The sequence below is a fragment of the Vicugna pacos genome, chromosome 13 (assembly GCF_048564905.1).
Source record: "Vicugna pacos chromosome 13, VicPac4, whole genome shotgun sequence".
NCBI classification, from domain to species: domain Eukaryota; kingdom Metazoa; phylum Chordata; class Mammalia; order Artiodactyla; family Camelidae; genus Vicugna; species Vicugna pacos.
The window spans coordinates 23,326,236-23,344,343 of NC_132999.1; the positions used below are offsets into that span (position 1 = coordinate 23,326,236).

General features: G+C 39.5%; 1 protein-coding gene across 1 annotated transcript in view; it reads left to right on the plus strand.

The window, feature by feature from the left end:
- The first annotated feature begins 2,934 nt into the window (after positions 1-2,934).
- The window catches only part of LOC102535306 (cytochrome P450 2J2-like), a 59,484-nt gene continuing 44,310 nt past the window's right edge, over positions 2,935-18,108 (plus strand). The window contains exon 1 of the mRNA XM_072974332.1: positions 2,935-3,173. Coding sequence (XP_072830433.1) covers positions 2,964-3,173 — 210 coding nt within the window. The 5' untranslated portion in view covers positions 2,935-2,963. The remainder of the gene's footprint in view (positions 3,174-18,108) is intronic.

The following is an 18,108-nucleotide window of genomic DNA, read 5'->3' on the forward strand; positions in this document are numbered from 1 at the left end:
TATAGTAAATCCTTTTTGCTTACCTATTTTATGTATAGTAGTTTATAGCTGTTAATCCCATTAGGGATCCTAGTTTATTCCTCCTCACCCTCCTTTCCCCTTTGGTAACTTAATTTAGTTTTCTATGTCTGAGAGTCTATTAATGTTTTGTATACAGAATTTCTTGTATTGTTTTTAGATTCAACATAAAAGTGATATCATATAATATTGGTCTTTGCCTGACTTACTTCACTTAGTATGATATTCGCTGGGTCCATCCATGACACTGCAAATGGCAATTACTCATTCTTTTTATGGTTGAGTAATATTCCAATGTATACATATGTTGACACCACATCTTAAACCAATCTCCTATTGATGAGCACTTGGGTTGTGTCCAAGTCTTGGCTATTGTAAATAGTACTGCTGTGAACATCGGGGTACATATATATTCTGAAATTTTATTTTTATTTGTTTGTCTGTTCTGGTTGTGAATGGTAGAAGGACTAGCTCAGTACTAGCTATTCACTTGTTACATGAAACAAGTTTCATCAGCCTGCCATAGTATTTTTGGAAATTAAGTTTGTCTGGAGGATCTCATCAAGATGGCAGAATAGAAGGACCTTGAGCTCACCTCCTCTCACATACACAACGAAGCCGCAACTGACTGCTGAACAACCATCAATAACAAAGGTTGGAACCTACCAAAAAAGATCCTCTACAACTGAAGACATAAAGAGAGAACCACAGTGGGGTGGTAGGAGGGGTGCACTGGCGATATCAATGGGTCCCATACGCCCTAGGTGGGCCAACCACAAGGAGGAGAATAATTCTATCGTGGAGGTTCTTCCAGGGGAGTGGGAGTTCTGAGCGCCACGGCACGTGCCAGCCCTGGGATCTGGCATCAGGAGGAAGAGCCCCCAGAGCCATTTCCCTTTGAAGGCCAGTGGGGCTTGATTGCAAGAGCTCCACAAGACTGGGGAAAACAGACATTCTACTCTTAAGGAGCACACATAGAATCTCATGTGCTCTGGGACCAAGGTCAAAAATGGTGATTTCATAGGGGCCTGGGTCAGACCTGCCTACTGGTCTTGCAGTGTCTCCTGGGGAGGTGGGGGGTGGCTGTGGCTCACCCTGGGGACGTAAAAGCTGGTGACGGACATATTGGACAGTACACATCTCCACGAACTCTCCTGGAGGCTGACATCTTGCCTGGGTCATTAGCACCAAAACCTGGCCCACCCAGCGGTCTATAGGCTTAAGTGCTGGGATGCCTCAGGCCAAACAACTAACTGGAGGGGAACATATTGCCACCCGTCAGCAGACATCCTGAGCCCACGGCGGTCTCTACACATGCCCCCGCCATCCGCCCTCCACTGGTGTATCCCTGATTGAGCCAGGTCCCAAAGCTGTTTTTGTGGTAGATGTAGGTTGCTCAGTACTGGCTTATCCTGCTTGCTGTACAGCGGTACCTTGTTGTTTGTTCCGCACATCGTAGTTTGCATGTGGCAATCCCAGACTCCCAGTTTATCCCTCCCTCCCACCTTCCCCCTGGAAACCGTAAGTTTGTTTTCTGTCTCTCAGTCTCTTTCTGTTTTGTAAATCAGTTCATTTGTGTCAGTTTTTCAGATTCCACATACAAGTTATATGATATTTGTCTTTGACATACTTCACTTAATATGATAATCTCTAGGTCCATCCATGTTGCTGCAAGTGGCAATATTCCCTGATTTTCACCCCAACTCTGCCTTCCCAAAAGGAGGAGGGATTTTTGTGCATATTTAGTCTGGATAGGAAGTGTCCTGGCCTCAGTGCATGAAGGGTGCTTCTAATCTGCAAGGCTAATTTTATTGAAATGAGGGCATAATGAGCAAAAAGTACATTCAGATACCTGAGATTCCTGCCTTTTCCCACCTTTCTTTGTTGGCCTTCAGGCTGCTTTTCACCCCAAAATGTGTGACCACTTATCATTTCAGAGGTCCCTGCTTTTCTTTCTCTGCCCAGGGACCCCTGGTGCTCACATGACATATGGTTTCCTGTATTTGGCCTGTGTCCCTCCTTTCTGCCCAGTTCCTGCCATTTGGCCTGCATCCCTCTTTCTCTGCTCATCTCTCTCAACCTGCTTGCTCTAACAAAAGGTTTCATGGACTTCAAACAGGGCCAGCCAGCTCCACATGTTTATCTTCAAAACAGTTACAAATCCAGGGAGTTTTTAGATATGTTGCAGACCAGTGGGTTCATTTATTACCACTCATTTAGGATGTGTCTCTCTCTGTCTCAGTTTCTGCAACTGCAAGATGGAAGGAAGAAAGCATCTGCATAATTTTGTCGGAATTAAGCAGTTTATGGAAAGAGGCTGATGCAACGCCTGGTATATAGTGAACGCCCAAGAAATGTCAGGTGCTGCCGTTACCCTGATTAAAGTTCACCAGGCGCAGTTCCAATCAGTGAGTGAGGGGGTGATTGAGAAACAGGGAGCTCAAATGTCCCTGCCACTCTCAGATGCAATGAAACCATAACCCCTAGAGGCCCATGATCTCACAGAGACAAGTTTTGTAAATAGCAACTAAAAAAGCTCCTAGCCTGGCCTTTTCCGAAACCTGGTCATGTTCTCCCAGGAACCTGGCCTCTGGCTTCTAGTGGGGCTGGCCGGCAGGCTGGATTCTGGAGGAAAGAATAGTACCTGGTGGGTGTGAGGGGTTGCTGCAGGAGGCGGGTCCGGGGAAGGAGCCCTGAACATTGGCAGAAGCCTGGTCATTGGTCGCCAGGCAGGCAAAGCAGGGAAGTGCGGGATGGGAACTGGGAGTGGGCGGTGTCAGGGTGGCTGGACCTGGGGGCGGGGAGGGGAAGGCATGGCCTGGAGGGGGCGGGTCCTGGGCCAAGGGAGGGGCCGGGAAGGGGGCGGGGCTGGGAGCTCAGGCTCCGAGCCCCGCCTCAGACCAGGGCCTGCGCAGAACGCTGAGGAGGTAGCTGGCATCTCAGCCATGCTCGCAGCTTTGGGCTCCCTGGCAGCCGCTGTCTGGGGGCTGCTCTGTCTCCGCTCTCTCCTGCTGGGTGCCGTCGTATTTCTCTTCTTTGCTGATTTCCTCAAAAGTCGTCGCCCAAAGAACTACCCGCCTGCGCCCCAGCGCTTGCCCTTCGTGGGACACCTCTTCCATCTGGACTTTAAGAAAGTTCACCTGTCGCTTCAGCAGGTAAGAGAAGCCGAAGGTGCCTGGGTTCACCCTGACCTGTAGGGTAAAGGCTAGTTTGTGTACCGAAGATGGATGGGGAGGGCTCTGACCCTGAAGCAGGCACCCGGGTACACCCCGCTTTGAGCCTTATTGTCCTCACCTTCAACTAATGAATCGACATACCCTTTCTTCGGGTAAAAATGTATACTGTGTACTATTTAAATGTGCCAGACATGATATGTTCATTAAATCATTTAATTGTGTGTCGTAGTACACATTGCTAGCACATCCTATTTATAAATGATCACTATGTCTTTTTAATACTATTATCAAAGTGGGTGGGAAATGCTATACTTTCCTTCTTGGAGACTGCATTTCCCAGGAGTAAAATGTCATTATCTAAATCCTCACCACTTTCCAACTGACTTTCTTCCATCCCTTCAAGGACTGAGCCCCTCACCTTGAGCCTCCTCACTCTGTAATCCACTCCCTCTAAAGTAATCATTTAAAATATTCGTCGGCTTAGATTTCTCCCTAATCCCCAGCTGCCTCCCAAGTTTAGAATCCTTAGGGAGCCACTTGGAACCCTTCTTGTAGCCTCTTTCCACTTCTTTGTAATCATCTCCCATCAGGGCTTCGAAACTGTGGCCGCTCTGAGTTCCTTAAAATTTTCTGCAATGTCCAACACTTTCCCAACAATCTTCAACTGCTTCCCTGCCTCTCAGCGCTGGTAACTTACTGAGAGACAACAAACACTATGATAGGTAGTTGTGAACATTAAATAAAACAGTGAATGGTCAAGTTTAATACAGCTTATAGTAGGTTCCCAACAAATATTGGTTTCCCTTTGCCTGGAAAGTACCTGGAGCACGTTAAACACAAGCCTAATGTATATCCTCGTTCAGATGGGGAAGGGTTTATCACTTTCTGGGAGAACCACCCCACTGGTACCACTAAGGGGCAGAATTAGTCTACAGAATTCTACAGCTAGGCACCTAAACCTGTCCCCTTGTTTGTGAAGTGTGTTGTGTAATATCAAAGTACTGGGAGATTGTCCTGTTATCTTTCTGTTAATGATTTCCAGTTTGAGTCCATTATTGTCTGAGGACGTATTTTTTATGGTTTCAATTTTTTAAATATACAAATGTGAGTTTTATGACCCAAGATGCAGCACCATGTATACTCGAAAAAATAATGTATTCTGCTGCTGTTGATGGAGTGTTCTATACTATATGTCAATTAGAAATATTAGATGACTGTATTCTTTAGTTCTTCTGTGCTCTTGTTGACTTCTTAGCTACTGATTCTCTCAGTGACTAGGAGAGGCATGTTGAAGTCTCCAAATATAATTAGAGTTCTGTCTGTGTCTCTCGTCAGTTCTGCTACTTGTCATTTATGCATTTGGCAGCTCTTTTATATGCTGCATACATATTAGCATTGTTATGCCATCTTGGTGAATTGGCTCCTAAAGTATTATTTAATGTCCCTCTTTATGTCTGATAATTTTCTTTGCTTGAACTTTTCTTTGTCTGATATACTATAGGCAAACCAGCTGTCTTTTGATTACGACTTGCATAGTGTATTCTTCTCTGTTCTTTCACTTTTGAGCTTAACTTATATGGGTACATTTAAAATGAGTTTCTTATCTATAGCATAGAGGTGGGACTTTTTTTTATTCTGTCAGTCTTTCTCTTTTAATTGGTAGACTTAGATCATTTATAGCTAATGTAAGTATTGATATGTTAACACTTAAATCTGACATTTTGCTTTCTATTTTCTATTTTTTTACATTGTATTTTATTTCTCTCTTTCTTTTTGCTGTCTTCTTGTGGGGCACTGGAACAAGTTTTTTTAAACTCTGTTTTCTCTGTATTGTTTTTCAGTATATCTCTTTGTATTGTGTTTTCAGTGATTGCTGTATATTACATGCTATGCACACAGCTTATTGAAGTAAGAATCAGTACTTTCCCACTTCAGGCGGAATATAGATACCTTAAAATTATCCGTCCCTCTACCTTCCCATCTTTATAACACATAAACTGTCTTATATATTATGTCTGCATACATTGAGTACAATGGCAGACAGTATTATAATTTTGTTTTTGAGGGTCAAACACAATTTTTTAAATTTAAGAATAGCCTCTTGTGTTTACTCATTAATTTATGCTTTCTGTTGCTCTTTGTTCTGTAACTGAAGAGCTTTCTTTAACTGTTCTTGTAGAACTGGTCTAAATGCCAAAATAATTCTCTTCACATTCGTTCATCTAAAAATAGCTTTATTTCACCTTCAGTTTTTGAGTATGTTTTCCCTGAATATAGACTTCTAGGTTGACAATTTCTTTCGTTCTTAAAAATATTATGGTATTTGTTTCTGGCCTCCCTAGTTTCTGATTGAGAAATCCACTGTAATTTGAACTGTTTTTTCCATGAGAAATTACTTTATTTCCTCTGCATGCTTTCAAGTAGTTTTCATTGTTTTTAATAGTAAGATTTGATTATTATGTCTTGGTGTTGAAGTCTTGGATTTATTGGTTTACTCACAGCTTCTTTGATCTGTAGGTTTTTCTCCTACAGTGTTTGAGAATTTTTCAGCTACTAATTCTTGAAATATTTTTTTCAATTCAAATTTTTTTTTCACTGCCTTCTGCTGCTGTTGGATACTGATGGCACAATTGGTAGATATTTTGTCATTCTAACAACAGTCCCTGAAGCTCAATATCTGTTCTTTTCTCAGTCTGTATTCTCAGAGTTGCAAATTGGATACTTTCTATTTATGTCTTCAATTTCACCATTCTTCTGTAATTAACATGCTGCATCAATAGAGAGTTTTTGTTTAGGTTAATTTATTTTTCATTTCTAAATTTTCTCTATTGTTCTCATGTATATTTTCTATTTCTTTGCTAAGATTTTCTACTTTTAATAGTTGTGAGAGTACAATTGTTTATTGGAACATATAATAGCTGCATTAAAATCTTTATCCTATAATTTCAACATATCTATCATCTCAGTATTGTCTTCAGCTCATTCAAGTTGAGATTTCCTGGGTTCTTTGTAACACAAGTAATGTAGGACTATATCCTGGACATTTTGGATATTTTTTTATATGTCTATGGGATTTGTATAAATCTTCATTTTAGCAGATTGTCAACCTACTTATGTTCAGAATGCTCACTCTTCTGGATCATGGTTCAAATGTCAATTTATGTTATAGAACCTCTGCAGTGCTATACTGGTCTACCACACTTATGTGTTACCACCCCTACAGGACCCCAGCCCACATTCTCATCAGTGCAGGCTGGAGAGAATAAGGATGGGGAGAAAAGACTGGAGCCCCTCTGAGTAGGAAAGCCTGTTCCTTGCTGCATGGGGAATGCAAGTCAGTCACATACCCATAACTTCCTCATGGGAATGGGTATCCTCTTATTTCTCTTCTGTGGTAGGACTCAGAATTTTGCCCTCTGACTCCTCCGTGGAGTCTATCTACTGCAGTTCAGAAGTGATATTCAAACTAGAGCTCACAGAGTCAGCAGGGGAGAGGCATCACCCTACTGTTACTAATGTTGGGTGAAGACAAGTTTCCACTCATATTCTACACTGCTATAATCCCTCCCCCACCGTGGTGTGGAAGAGTCACATCTTTTTATGGCATTTGCCTCTGGAACAGGAAGGCTGAAAGTTTCAGTCCTGGTGGGCCACCCTTTTTCTGGATCTTTGGTACAGAGAACAGTATTGTATTAGAATTCCTTTTTGTCTGTGCTAATCAGTGATGAGTAGGAGGAGTCAATGGGATGCTCTTACTCACTCTTATCTGGAGTCAGAAATGTGATCTATAGTCTTGTTTTACCACTGTAACGTATATATGACTAGAGAGGATCAATTATCTGCCTTAAGTCATAAAACTGACCAGGGTTGAAATGAAGACTAGAGTCTTACCTGTGGCCCAAAGATTTTTCATCAGAACTATTAAATTTTATTTTATATTGGGTTGTATTTTTAATATTTTTGGTATTAATGCAAAATGGAGTTCAACAGATGGAGTTAAATGGTGTGACTTAGCTGTAATTAACATTACTTTCTAGCAATTTGGAAACATTAGTTATGACCTATATGCTAGCTCTTGTATACAGATATATGTTCATTTTTATTTACTCTTTAGAACAGACACCCAAGTTAGAAATCATCTGATGTTATTTCTGATTTACCACCGAGGAAACTGAAAAGTGTCAAGTGATTTGCTCAAGTTACTGAACATAGATAATGGCTGAAACAAGGACTTCAACCCAAAAGTGTTTGACTCAGATACCTATTCTCTACTTATTTGACCTGACTTTTCATAATAGAGGAACCTTGATTTACTCACAGATTCATTTATTCAAAGAGACATTTATGAATTTCTTATCATGTGAAGGCATAGCACAAGAAAATCTATGATGAAACATGTGGTACAAACTTTTTGTAACCAAATGTCATGTGAATGGGAAACCTTTGGGATAACCTCTTGTGGAATGTTGAAATAATTTTGGGTGAACTTAAAAGGAATGTTAAGCAAGTGACTATGTGGAGTAAAGGAAACACTTTTAAATGGGGAAAGTAATATGAGCTAAAACAGAGTGAGATGGAAGTGCAGGAACTGGCCTGTTTTTATGGCATGATGGGAATTTGTCTTTTTTCTCCTGTATTTTCTAAACTTTTTCTATTTTAGCTCTATGACTTAAAATTTTGGACATAAGTATAAGGGAAAATTTTACTTTACTAGTGTGAGAATGGTAGATAAGTTGGATAAATGTGTTGGTGAAGGTCTACATTGAACTGCTTATTTTTAAAAAAGATCCCAAAATACAGTGGTGTAAAAGAAATTGAAATTTATTTCTCTATCACAAGTGAGTTCGTGGGCATTACAAAGATGGCAGAGTAGGGAGACACACAGCTCACCCTCTCCTAGGAATACATCAAATTCTGCACCCTCTCCTAGGAATACATCAAATTCTGCTTCTACATATGGAACAATTATTACAGAATCCCTAATGAAATTTTGCAGAATATATCTGATGATTAGAAATAATGAAACCTGGTGAGAGAGAAAAAAAAAGAAAGGATGGAAATTGGTATTGGACTTGTCGCCTAGGGAAGGAGCTCCAAAGGAGGAAAATCACCCTTACAGTGGGAAGCACCCTCGCCAGTGGGGAGAGCAGCTGGAACAGAAAAGAAGCTTCAGAGAAGCGCCTGCTCAGCAGGCAGAACAGAGAGAAATTGGCACAGAGGGTTTGAACAATCTCTGGCCTGACACATGAGCTAGTCGGGTAAGGCCAGGATTGGGTGCTAGAGGAAAGGCATCAATACAAAGAGAGGAATGGGGCTAACAGCACAGAGACAGCTCCGGTGGGCTGGAGTGTGGTTTGGCTGAGGCTGGGTTTGTGGGCAGAACAGTCTGGGTCTCCCATATAAGGCACCACTGCTGGTGTGCATAGTGGGGAGACACACAACACAACACAACCATAACAGCCCAGAAAGCGTTGCTCTGTACCATTGGTGACCCACATTCTGAGCAGAAGTGGGGCACTATTCAGACACAGCAGTGTACTCACCTTGCTCTGGAGAGGTACAGTTTCTGGTGGGCATCTCTTGTCGGAGGCAGGGCTGACACCTGAGTATATTCACAGAGATTGTGAGACTACACTGGTGAAACAGGTTTGTCAAGCCCCAGGCTGTTGTGGCAAATTTTCTCTACTGCTTCCTTTGAGGACCCATGCCTCTGGTACAACCTAGGAGAGTTCAGGTGTGTGGTGTGAACTTGTCTTCCATTAACAGTAGGCCTGCACATGTGAACTCATGGCTGAGTTATAGGCTTACCCTGTGACTCATGGTGGATTTTGTACATGACTGCATGTGCATTATGACAGGTCTAAGTGGTTGATGTTAGCAGATCTGCCGTGGTGACTCTCTGGGTGAAGAAGCTGGGGGAGACTAGGGTGGGTTGATGACATTCCAATGGCTGGGGCAAAGACAAGGGCAGTGTCAGCAAACTGTAGTTTGTAAGCCTGCACAATGAGTGACAGACAACACCACAGAGGGAACTCCCCAGTGGATATCTTTGAAGGAATACTCAGCTGCTCCTCTCCCAATGGAAGCACTCCAGTTATACCTGTGACACACCACAGCTCAGAAACAAGTCTAGAAGCCTCTATTCCAAAAACAGGAGCAAAAGGGGAGCCGACCTGGTACCTGTCAGGGCTGTGAAAACCACAGAGGAAAGAGGAGGCACCACCCAACCACCAGTGCAGGCTCTGATCACCACAACAGCAATCACATCCCCCCAGTCGAGGGGATAACAGCCACCACACAGAGGAGGAGAGACATCGCAACATCCATACTAAAAACAGCCCTCATGACAAAATTATTACATGGGCACAGTCTACACAGGAACACTCCTACATTTAAAATTTAAAAAAAAAAAAGCCCTTCACAACCACAGTAAATAACTGTTACTCCTAAATTCATAGAATCAGAGAAATACGAGTAAAATGTAGATGAACCACTCCCAATTAAAAGAACAAGAAAAGTCCCCATGAGATGAACAATGAAATAGACTTTGACAGTCAACTAGAACCTGAGTTGAAAAAGGAAGTGACAAAAGAACTGAAGGAAATAAGAGAGGCTATTGATTGAAATGCAGATTACTGTGAAAAAGAAATAGAAAATATAGATAGGAACCAATTAAAATCAGAAAACTTCATTGTTGAATAAAAGCTGAACTAAAGGCAGTCAAGAGCAGACTAAATAATGTGGAAGAACAAATAAGTGATTTACAAAATAGGATAATGGAAATCAACCAATCATTTCAGTAATAATAAAAAATAAGAATGTATTGTAAGGGGCCTGTGGCATAATATAACGCCTGCCAAATGAAGCATAATAGAAGTCCCAGTTGGAGAAGAAAGAGAAAGTGGGATGAAAGTATATTTGAAGAAATCATTACCAAAAGCTTCCCAAATCTAAAGAAGGAAACAATATGCAAGTACAGAAAAAACAGAGGATTCAAAACAAGAGGAACTGATACAGACATACAGCAAGACATAATATAATTAGGAAGGCTAAAATTAAGATAAAGAAAAGATTCTAAAGGCAGCAAGAGAAAAACATAGAGTTAGTTACAAGGAAACCTCTATAAGGATTTCAGCTAATTCTCTAAAAAGCATTGCCAGCCAGAAGAGAGTGGCAAGATATATTCAGATCCTTAAGAGAAAAATCTGCAACATAGAATACTCTACCCAGCAAGACTATCCTTTAGAACAGGAGAGTTAAGGACTTTCTCAGACAAGCAAAAACTGAAAGAGTACACCAATATCAAATGTATGCTAAAAGAAATATTCAAAGATCTCCTCTATATAGAAAAGAAGCAGGGAACTATAGAAAGAGAAAAACACAACTGGAAATGTAACTACAATGAACAGCAAGAGAATAAATGTGAAGACATAAAAGAGGACAACAAAATCATAAAATGTGGTACAGCACAAGAATAAAATGTAGATTTTGTTGTTGTTGGTCTTGATCTTTTATGATGCATTTGAGCCTATATGATTACCAGTCTAAAGCAACTAGATATAGTAATGGGTTAAAATTCTTGAAATTCAGGGTAACCAGAAAAAAAAAGCATACAATAAGCTCAAAAAAACAAAAAGAAAAAAAATGAAGATAACAAAAAGGAAAATTATCAAACCACAAAAGGAAAAGTGAAAAGAAAATGACAGGAGCAAAGAAGAAATACAAAATCAACTGGAAAAGAAAGTTTAAAATGGCAATAAACACACATCTATCAATAATTTCCATAAATATCATTGGACAAAATGCTCCAATCAAAAGACATAAGAGTGGCAGGTTGGATAATAAAACTAGAGCCTACAATATGCTGCCTACAATAGACCACTTTAGGGTGAAGGACACGCGTAGACTGAAAGTGACAGGATAGAAAAAGATATTTCATGCAAATGAAAATGACAAGGAAGCATGAGTAGGAATACTTATATACAAAGGACCCTACATCTTGATAAAAGGAGCAATAATAATACTAAATATATAATAATAAGTATATAAGTAGGAATACTTACATACTTATATACAAAGACCCTTCATCTTGATAAAAGGAGCACTACAAGAAGATACTACTCTCTTTAACATATATGCATCCATAGAGAAACACCTAAATGCATAAAACAAATACAGACATAAAGGGAGAAATTGATGAAATGCAATAGCAATAGGAGAGTTTAACACCCCACTAACATAATTGGACAAATCTTCCAGAGAGAAAATTGGTAATATTGATAAGACAATGGAAATACTAAATGACACAATAGAACAGTTAGATGTAATTTGTGCGTCAAATATATATATGTATATATATATATATATACATACACATACACACATACACATACATATACACACACACAAACACACACACATTCTTTTCAAGAGCACATTGAATATTTTCAATATTAGACCATATGCTTGGACACAAAAGAAAGCTAAACAAATTTAAGAGGATAGAAATTATTTCAAGCATCTTTTCTGATGGCATGAAACTAGAAATCAACCACAGAAAGAAAAATGAGGGGAAAAATGACTGCAAATAGACTAAATGACATGCTATTTTAAAAAATAAGCTAGTGAGGAAATTAAAGAAAAAATTAAAGAGTACCTCTGAGACTAATGACAATGAAAACAGAACCACTCAAAATCTATGGGATTCAGCAAAAGCAGCCCTGAGAGGGAAGTTTATAATAATAAACTCAAAACAACAAGAACAATCTCAAGGAAACATTCTACCTGCCACTTTAAAGAATAGGAAAAAGAAGAACAAACAAAACCTAAGATCAGCAGAAGGAAAGAAATAATAAAGACTGGGGAGGAAATAAATAAAATAGAGATTAAAAAACAATAGAATACATCAATGAAACCAACATCTGGTTTTATGAAAGAGTAAACAAAATCAGAAAACCTGTGGCCAGACTCATGAAGAAGAAATGAGAGAGGACACAAATAAACAAAATAAGAAATGCAAATGGAGAAATTATAAGCAAAATCACAGAAATAAAAAAAAAACAAGAAAAAAGGGAGAAGAGAACTCTAACAACAACAATATGGCAACAAATTGGACCACCTAGAAGAAATGGACAAGTTTCTAGAAACATATGGTCCACCAAAACTGAATCAAGAAGAAATAGATCATTTGAACAGACTGATTACTAGAAGGAAAATGGAATCAGCAATTTTTAAAAATTTCCATGGAAACGAAAGTTCGGGACCAGATAGCTTGACTGGGGAGTTCTTCCAAGCATAAGAGGAAGAACTCATATGTATCCTTTTCTGACTCTTTCAAAATATTGAAAGGAGGGGCACTCCCAAATTCATTCTGTGAAGCCACCATCACCCTGCTACTGAAACTGGACTAAGACAGTAACAAAAAAGAAAATTACAGGCCAATATCTTTGAAGAATATAGATGCAAAAACTCTCAACAAAATATTAGCAAACAAAATCCATCAACACCTAAAAATGATTGTACACAATGATCAGGTTGGATTCATCCCAGGGACACAAGGATGATTCAACATATGCAAATCAATCAATGTAATACACCACATCAAGAAAAGAAAGGACAGAAATTATATGACCATCTCAATAGATGCAGAAAAAGCATTTGGTAAAATTCAACACCCATGAATGATAACAACTCGTACCAAAGTGCATAAAGAGGGAACATATCTCACCATAATAAAAGCTGTTTATGACGAATCACAGTGAACACAATACTCCATGGTAAAATGTTGAAAGCCTTCACGCTAAAGTCTGGAACAAGACAATGATGCCTACTCTACCACTTCTATTCAACATAGTCTTTGGCAGTCCTAGCCACAGCAATCAGACAAGAAAAAGAAAGAAATGGCATCCAAATTGGAAGAGAAGAGGTAAAATTGTCACAATATGTGGATGACATGATGTTATATATAGAAAACTTTGAAGGTTCCACAAAAGAACTACTAGAACTGATAAAAGGATTCAGCAAGCTAGCAGAATACAAAATTAACTTACAAAAACATGTTGCATTTCTGTAGACTGAAATACGATGAAATATCAGAAAAAGAAAGAAAAGAATTCCTTTTAAAATTGCATCAAAAAATAAAATGACATACTTAGTAATACATCTGACCAAGGAGGTGAAAGTCTTGTACATGGAGAATTACAAAACATTGATTAAGCAAATTAAAGATTATTTAAATAAAAGGGATCTTATGCTCTTGCTTGGGAAGAATCAATGTTGTTAAAATGGCCATACAACCCAAAGCACTCTACAAATTTCATGTGATCCCTATCAAATTACTCAGGATATTTTTCACGGAGTTAGAACAAATAATCCTAAAATTTATATGGAATCACAAAAGACTCAGAATTGCTAATGCAATATCAAAGAAAAAGAACGAAATGGAGGAATGACTCTTCGAGACTTTAGGACAATATTACAGAGCTACAGTAAACACAAGAGCATGGTTTTGGCACAAAAACTGACCTATGGACCAATGGAACAGAATAGAGAGCCCAGCAATAAAGCCACATACCTATGATTAATTCATCTTTCACAAAGTGGCAAGAATATACAATGGAGAAAAGATGGTCTCTTCAGCAAGTGGTGTTGGGAAAACTGGACAGCAGCATATAGATCAATAAAGTTAGAACACTACCTCACATCTTACACAAAAATAAACTCAAAATGGCTTAAATACTTAAGCACAAGACAAGACACTATAAGCTTCCTAGAAGAAAACATAGGCAAAACATTTTCTGACATTAATCTTAGCAATGTTCTTCTAGGGCAGTCTACCCAGGCAATACAAATAAAAACAAAAATAAACAAATGGGAGCTAATTAAACTTATAAGCTCTTGCACAGGAAAGGAAACCATAAGCAAAAGAAAACAACAAACAAATGGAAGAAAATATTTGCAAAAGAGGCAATTGACAAGGGCTGAATTTCCAAAATATATGAATAGCTTGTACAACTTAATAAGAAAAAAAAACCCAATGCACAAATGGGCACAAGACCTCAATGAGCGATTCTCTGCTGAAGACATACGAATGGCCAAAAGGCACATGAATAATGTTCAGTATCAGACAAATGTAATTATCAGACTAATTATCAGACAAATACAAATTAAAACTGCAATGATGTATTGCCTCACGCCAGTCAGAAAGGCCATCATCAAAAAGTCTAAAATAATAAATGCTGGAGAGGGTATGGAAAAAAGGGAACCCTCCTACACTGTTGGTAGGAATGAAGTTTTATGCTGCCATTATGGAAACCGTATGGAGATTCCTCAAAAACTAAAAATGGAATACCAGTATAATCCAGCAATCTCATTGCTGGGCATATATCTGGAGGGAACTCTAATTCAAAATATACATGTAGCCCAATGTTCCTAGCAATTCTATTTATAATAGCCAAGACATTGAAACAACCTAAATGTCTACCAACAAATGACTGGATAAGGAAGTTGGGGTATATATATGTGGTATGTGTATACATATACACACACACACACAAACATATATACATAGACACATACATATATACATACTATGGAATACTGCTCAGCCATAAAATAGAATAAAATAGTGCCATTTGCAGCAACATGGGTGGATCCTGAGATTTCATTGTAATTGAAGTACTCCAGAAAGGGAAAGGATAGTACCATATGGAATCTAAAAAAAAAATACAAAGAAAGAAACAAATGAACTTATTTATAAAAGTGAAAGAGACTCACAGACACAGAAACCAAACATGGTTACCAGGGGGAATTGGGGGTGGGAAGGGATAAATGGGGAGTTCGAGATTTGCTGATACTACCTACTATATATAAAATAGATAAAGGACAGTTTTATACTGTACTGCACGGGTCACTTATTCAATATCTTGTTGTAACCAATAATGAAAAAGAAAATGAAAAGGAATACCTGTATGTTTATGGTTGCCTGAAATATTATGCTATACACTAGAAATTGAAACAAAATTGTAAGCTGACAAGAATAGGAAGGCCACTTTGTACAAGAGGTCATCCAAAGAACCCAGTTCCTTCTATCTTGTTCTTGTCTTGCAACGTCTTGTATGACTTCCATTTTCTTGAAGGGAGAAAGGGGCAGGTGGTGAGAAGCACCTTCCATCTAAGGACATGACTCAGTAGATGCACACATCCCCACTGCTCACGTCCCATTGGCCCCACCTGGAGGAGCTGGGCAATGTGGCCTTTGATTGGGAAGCCATGTGGCCAGCTAACATAGAGGGAGCTCCACCACTCAGAAGAAGAGAAAATATCTTCATCCTTTCATTTAAGGATGAGACATGCAGAGACAGGTAGAAAGAGCCCAACTTTACACCCACTAGCTATGTATACTGCCCCTACATATAAGGTAGCAATGTCAGAAGGTACCTGGCAGCTGTGAAGCACTTCATGAAAACTTGTTGGAGTGAACTTGAATTTGATTTCCACAGACTGTTCTCAGAAACCTAGCAGAACCCCAGTAACTACCTGTGAGGCCAGGAATCTTAGCAGGAGCTGATGGGCCCTGAAAGTTCATGTGTGCATCACTGTGTTCATGTGCACAGGATTTTCCTGGAGAGCAGAGCCCTGACACACATTAGATTTTCAAAGGATTCTATGATTCAAAAAGGATAAGAACTTTTATGAAGTTTTATTCTGTATGTCCTTAGGTTTCCTTTTTCACCTTATTGGAAAGAAATACTTTTTAACTATAAAAGCATCAAATACTTTGAGACAACATTTTAAAATATAAATTATTGAATTAGAGACTGAATCTTAGCCTTTCTATGTGCAGCCTGCATTCCCCCCTCCCCCACACACTCTCTGCTCAGCACTGGTGAGTGTTCAGAGGAACAGACCGTCTCACCTACTGCCAGGGGGAGTAAGAATTGGTATCCTCTTCCTTTTTAGCTTTTCTGTCTGTGTGTCTTTGCTTTGTTGATTTTTGAGATTCAGAGCTTAGAGTAACAGGAATCTCTTACAACTTTATATCTTGTGTTTCAATCTCTTGTCTCACTGACTGACTAGTTCTAACTATTTTATTCTAAATATTTATTTCTTCCACTTTATTACTTAACTACTGAATCCTACATTTGGAATTTTTATCCTTCATATTAAATTTCCTGTCTATTACTTTTACTTGCCTTTTAAAGCTCCTGACAACTTTTCCCTCTATTTTTCTGTTTTTTACTGATTTTAAGCCTGTTGTAGCTTACTGAACCATCTTGTTTTTAACCTTTTTTGTTCCCTTACTCTCTCTTTTTTTAATGTGTCCTTTTTGTTGTACATGGAAATTTATTCTCTACCTTACAAAGTTAAGAAAAGGTAACAGTGTGCTTGGCATATGCTAGACCAAACTGTAGTTGAAATGCTGTTATCATTTTTCAGAGGAAGCTTCCAGTAATTTCTGTAACTTTTTTCTCTAGACCATTTGATCCTTTCCTCACTGAGTTCACAGAACAATATACTCTCCTGCCTACTGAACACAGGATCCTTATAAATCCTTTAGTGGGGCTACCCCTTTGTCAACCCCCAGGACACCGTCACAGGTGGTCCAGGTGAGCAGCATCCTCAGAGGTGGGCTATGTACAGCCATGTGTGTGGCCTGCTCCTTAGCTGGGCACGTGGTGGTTTTGTGATCTGACACCTGCTCACCTCTTCAGTCACATCTCTTAGTACTTCTCCTGCCAAATTGCTGAAGTCCTATCAATGCCCCACAGGCCAGGTCCTTTATCATCTTCTTGTCTTTATATATCTTTTCTGTAAGAAATGTCTAATTACACCCAGCAGACCCTGTTTAAATGCCAACTCTTCAGTGACATTTTCTGGACTGTCTCAGCCAGTTAGTTGATCCCTCCTCCATTCTCTGAGAATTTTATTCAAAAGTTCGCATCTCCTGTTTCCATGTAATCTGCCAGTGACACTGAGCTTTACGAGGGAGTGTGCCTTGCTCACCTAGGCTCATTGGTACATAGTAGATTCTTGGTAAATGCTTCTTGAACCTGAGACACACTGGAACTTGGGACCCTATCCTGCAGCGCTTGCACCTGGACAAACTTGTCTTGAGTAACAGAATACAAAGAAACTATAAGGGAATGAAAATAACTGCATGTGCAGTTGGGGCAGATTTTGAACAAGATTCAAAAAGGCCAAACCCAACTAGCACTTCTGAGGTGTCAGGGGCAAAAGCCCTGTTCTGCCCACGGTCCCTGCACACAGCGCTATCAAGGGGGTGGGCAGGCCACCTAAGCCTCCCTGCCTGGTGGACCCACTATCTGCCCCTACACTCACCCCCTGGACGATGGGGACTTCAAAAACTGCTTGCTAAGGCCCCTTCTACATCCAAAAATCTGACCTCTGGAGAGAACCACTGAAATGGCAAAGTAAGAACCTTAAAAAATCCATTCCTCCATAAAAGCACAGGGAAAACAAGCAAAAGTTTTCAAAATCAACATTTCCAGACTCTAGATTTTAACCAGAGCTTTCCAATAATTACAGTTGTTGCAGTCTTAGAACAATCTGTGTTTCTGCTAAAGGAAAACCAAAACTAAAAACAACTGAATCTCAGGAAGAACAGTGAGCTCTGTGGCATTCAGCTTGTCCTGCTCCAGTTCTTCTCTCCCCAGCTCTACAGTCTCATTGAAAAGCCACAGTCTGGCAACTATAGTAGCTGAGAACATTTGGCACCGAGCAGGAACTGGAGGGAGTGCCCCAACTGCTGGTGCCAGACAAAAGTCACTGTTGATCTATCTGACAACTCCCTGGAAAGTCCCCATTATCAGAATTGTGTTTACTTGACCTGCCTCCAAATCCAGTCTGTATGAACCACTCACTCTACAAGGCATGTGTTCAAATAAATCAGGGC